This window comes from Aulostomus chinensis, chromosome 17 (assembly GCF_037954235.1).
Source record: "Aulostomus chinensis isolate RoL2024-O1b breed Wild chromosome 17, RoL_Achi_v1.0, whole genome shotgun sequence".
Taxonomy (NCBI): Eukaryota; Metazoa; Chordata; class Actinopteri; order Syngnathiformes; family Aulostomidae; genus Aulostomus; species Aulostomus chinensis.
Window position 1 is genome coordinate 12,719,958 of NC_141336.1, and position 4,814 is coordinate 12,724,771.

The window sequence follows — 4,814 nt, forward strand, 5'->3', positions numbered from 1 at the left end:
GACTGATGTTCCCAGTGAGACTTTGAAGGGTTTATTACATCCAACATGCAATAAAGTAGAAGAATGATGTCATTTGAACAGTTTAGGTTGTCAAGAACCAAAACACACACTGTAAAAAAAAACCTGCCTCCATCAAACGCCCCTGTCTCCTCCCATCTCACCTGAGTGGTGGGTGGAGCAGGCGAACCTATTTCAGCTGCTCGTTCACCTGGGGGAATTTTCTTTTCCTACTTGAGGACAAAGGAGCAGGCAGTCCCCATTGTTGAGCTTCATACATGTTGTGAGTGAACCCTTTTGTTCCACAAACTCTTTGCCTCTTCTAATGAACATCGTAACTCATATTTTAGGTCTAATCCTTTATTAAATTGAGCAATGTTTGTTTCGATTGTCAATTGTTTGATAATGATGTGTGGGTTGTGTGGACAAATGTATTCTCACCTTCTATATTCTGTCCTTTCCTATCAGAAAGAACCAGTTCAATAATAAACAGACATGAGCTGGATCCCTGCTGTTTGTGCCTTTGTCTAAAAGCAAACATTGGCGTTGGTCTCCCTCCTCACCACAAACCCAAATCCATACAAGATAATATTTTACACACACGATCATGAACCCACCTGAACACACATGTGCTATCAAACTCATCTGAACCTCAGCCTCAACATCAGTATTTATCTCATCAGCTAACATGAGCATGCTAACATGCTCACATTGCAAACATGAACGTAAAAATTTCTCTCTCCGTCTCTACCTCTCTCTCTATCTGTCTATTTATCTATCATTCTATCTATCTATCTATCATGTATTAACATGTATGTAAAGGGATTGTAAACTTTTTTCTCAAGTTTCTTCTCCTTTGCGAAACATTTTACGTGATTAAGAGGAAAAATGTTCTAAATAGATTATTTGTGGGCTTTACAAATGATTGGGAAATTCAGTAAAACCACACTACATTAAGGAATTAAACATTTGTTTTAATATCCATCCATCGTCGTCGCGGGGGGGCTGGAGCCTATCCCAGCATCTACGGGCGAGAGAAAGGGTTCACCCTGGACAGGTCGCCAGTCCATCGCAGGGCCAACACACAGAGACAAACAACCATTCACACTCACATTCATACCTACAGTCAATTTAGAGAATCCAATCAACCTAGTGCCCAAATTGCATGTCTTTGGACAGTGGAGGAAGACAGAGTACCAGAGAGAACCCACACAGGCACGGGGAGAACATGCAAACTCCACACAGAAAGATCCCGCGCCCGAGCCGGGACTCCAACCCGGAACCTTCTTGCAATGAGGCCACAGTGCTAACCACTGCACCACCATGTAGCCTATTTGTTTTCATATATAAATGTTAAATATACAAGAGTGTATTTCCATCTTAAATGTGAGTCACTATGAAATCATACAAAACCTCTGGCTGATGAGAATCCTCAGGTTTATTTGATGTCAAATGTTCTCATCACATTTCCATGAATGAAAAGTTTCTCTCAGAGTTAAACAACTAAAGTTCAGCTTGATTCAAAGAGACAAGAACACAAAGTAGAACCAAAGGAAGATGAATATTGGAAAGTTCCAGTCAGAAAAGAGTCATGAAAGCTGCAGAAACAGGAGAAGCTCTGTATCTTCATCAGGATGTGTAGCGACTGAAGCTCTACACGGAACAGCTGCTGGGCTCCGGCAGGGTTTTAGTGACGGGGGTCTGTCCATCCAGGCTGGCCTCACAGCTCACTGAGCCTGCTGTCCTCCACTGGTCAGCAGGGAGGCTCAGGGTGCTGCTCCAGCTGTAGTGGCCGTCCTTCCCCTGTTGCTCCTGGCTGTTTGTCACCCCTGAGGAGCTGCTGCTGCCCCCCACCTTCCAGCCCAGCCTCCAGGCTGAGGGGAAACCTCCGCTGGCCAGACACACCACTGTGGCAGTGCCCTGCGGCAGCTCCTCTCTGGAGGGGGGGAGGACGGTCAGGGTGGGCTGCACCACCCCCACTGGAGGAATCGCAGACATGAGAGAGAATCAATGCAACTGATGGAAATGATCTCACCTGTTTGATCACATAAAACACTTGAACCACTGATGATCTCACTAATCAGCCTCATGACTGAAATGAAAAAGCAACTAAAACAGTTAGAGGATCAACGTGATGTTTTCATGTCTGTGTCATCGTGTGGGACAGAGAATAACAGAAGCTTCCTTGACGATTGAACTGCCATCTGAAGGAGAACTGAGCCCAGTTTAAACCTCCGTTAAGAATTTATTTCACTTCCTTTTCACAGCATCTGAACAAGAACAGAAAACTTTGCTGCTTTTATTCATGAAACCTTTTGGTGGACAAAAATCCACAACACAATTCTGCTCTAAAAAGTGGCACAAATTAATGAAAACTAACTGCTCATATATAGTTTTTAATCCCAAAAACCTCAACATTTTGAACTTTCAAATAGTTTTTCAGCAGATAATACAAAAAAGTTATCACAAAAATCAATTGTTTTATATCCTGTTTCATGATGAGTAGAATGAAGCTTGTTTCCATTTCATGATTTGAGATCAAAATCTCTTCATAAATCATCAGCAACATAAAAACAACATACTTGATCATATTTTCATTCAGTTTGTTTGAACTTCTGCTACATTTGACATCAAATGAAAATCTCTGGTACTTACAGTCAATGAAGAGTTTAGTTCCTCCACCAAAACTATACCACAGTGATACAAACCCATTTAGTGGCCGTACAAAAACCTCTTGCACTGTGAGGCAGCAACTTTCTACCAAAAAAATCTACTTTTTCTCTAATTTACAGAAATTATAATCACTTGGCAAAAATTAAAGGATAGTTTTCAAGAAGAATCATGAAACTAATTCAGTAAATAAGATTTTTTTTGTTTCAGCTTCACTCTTCTGAAACTGACAGAAACAGGAGAAGAATCCTGGAAGAAGTGATTTTTCAGAGAGAGTTTGTGTTATATTTACATTATTTTTGCACTTAGAATTAATAAAATCATATCAATCTAAGTGATGTAATTTATGTCAATAATACCTGGTTATTTTATACCTTATCAGTGACTGTAAAGGAGTGACACCACAGGAGACAGTTGCTTATCTTCAAGTCCTCAACTCTTCTTGTAGTACAAATATTCTTCTCAGTACAATTAAGATAAATGATGGTGTAAATCCAAGTTATGTTTCTTCTGGTCTTGTGTCCCACGTTACCTTGAGTCTGTTGAGAGCAGCAAGTCAGTCCACAGGAAGAGGTGGCCCCCGTCCCTCCGGCCCTCTGAGTTTCACAAGGACAGGTGTGCCCAGATGTGTTTTGCATGACTTTGATGCTTCACTGCTCCCCAGACTTTTAAAGTTCTTCACTGCCAGCAAGTCTCAAGTGTTTTCATGAGCTGACTTTGAAAACTCTACCAGGATGAAGTTGCCAGGAACTCTGCTTGTCCTGTTGGGTTTGCTGATTCAGGGTGAGTCCTTTTTGCTGTGAATGTCCTGCAGTTGTTTCTAATCTGGTCTTCATGGATTGGAAGGCTGTGAAAACTAATTCAGGTTGATATCATCCATGATTTCACATTCCAGAGTCGTCTGCCGGGGATTTTCTGACTCAGCCGGACAAATCCAAGTCTGTCAGTCTTGGAGGGACAGTGACCATCAGCGCCACAGGGAGTTCAAATATTGGAGCTGATCTCAGTTGGTACCTTCAAAAACCTGGAGAAGCTCTTAAACTACTGATATATGATGCATCAACTCTGTTCTCTGGAACTCCATCTCGATTCAGTGGCACTCGATCTGGTTCTCAATACACTCTGACCATCAGCGGTGTTCAGGCTGAAGATATTGGAGAGTATTTCTGTCTTGGCTACCATAGCAGCAGCTCGTTCACACAGTGATTTGGAGCCGTACACAAACCTCCCTCAGTTTGACAGAAGTGAAAGTGCTGCAGCTGTGGAGGGCTGGTGAGGACGACACTGGAGTGAACAGACAAAAGTCACCAAGCAGAACCACAATGAACTGAAATAACTGAGACAAACTGAGAAGGGTTCTTTAGTTACAGGATCAACTTTCTTGTGTGTTCATCTCCTCATGAGTTACTTGACAGGGTTTGACCACAAATGTGCACAAAGGAATGGAGATGCAACCAAACAAAACAACGCCCCGAAAACAATCAACAAGTTTATTTTCAACATTTTTAAAAATTTGTTTTATTCCACACTCAAAGTATTGCAGTATCCATCCATCCATTTGCTTCCGCCTATCCTTTTTAGATGGGGGGGGGGGGGGCAACTGGAGCCTTTCCCAGCAACTTTTGTGTGAGAGGCGTGTTCAACCTGGACGGGTCACCAGTCCATCGCAGGGCCAACACATATAGACAACAAAACATTCAACAAATCAATCTGCAGCATTTTCAGACTTCATTTAATTCCATACTCAAATCATTTCAGTATCTCTCCAGATCCCACAGGCCTTGAATGAAAACATCTTCTGTTCTTAAATGTACAATCAAGACGCACAGACAGAGACTCTGCAGCAGACAACAAATTTCATTCCAACATAATGATTTATTTGAAACATCTTCATGAAATCCAAACACACCACCCCCTGTTGTACAGACAGCTCAGGGTTGCAAGAGCATCCTGCCGTCTAGATGAGCTCCTAGAGGTGTTGAATCTGGCAGCAGTAGCCCTGGAGATCATGTTGCTGGAGGATCCACACCTCCCTGCCTCCTGCTTTGAGGAGAAGGGTACACTATGCCCAGTAAGGCAAGGGTGCCTCTCCCACCAGACTTTGAGGCTTTGGTTCTGGTGCAGTTCCTCGCACCTTCTGCTGGTCC

At 42.6% G+C, this 4,814-nt stretch overlaps 1 gene segment (V, D, J or C); it reads right to left on the reverse strand.

Annotated features, from left to right (window-relative positions):
• Window positions 1-216: 216 nt before the first annotated feature.
• On the reverse strand, window positions 217-3,632 carry LOC147246339 (immunoglobulin lambda constant 1-like). The segment is given in 2 exon segments: window positions 217-1,976; window positions 3,200-3,632. Coding segments are annotated over 2 exon segments (432 nt in total).
• Window positions 3,633-4,814: the final 1,182 nt, after the last annotated feature.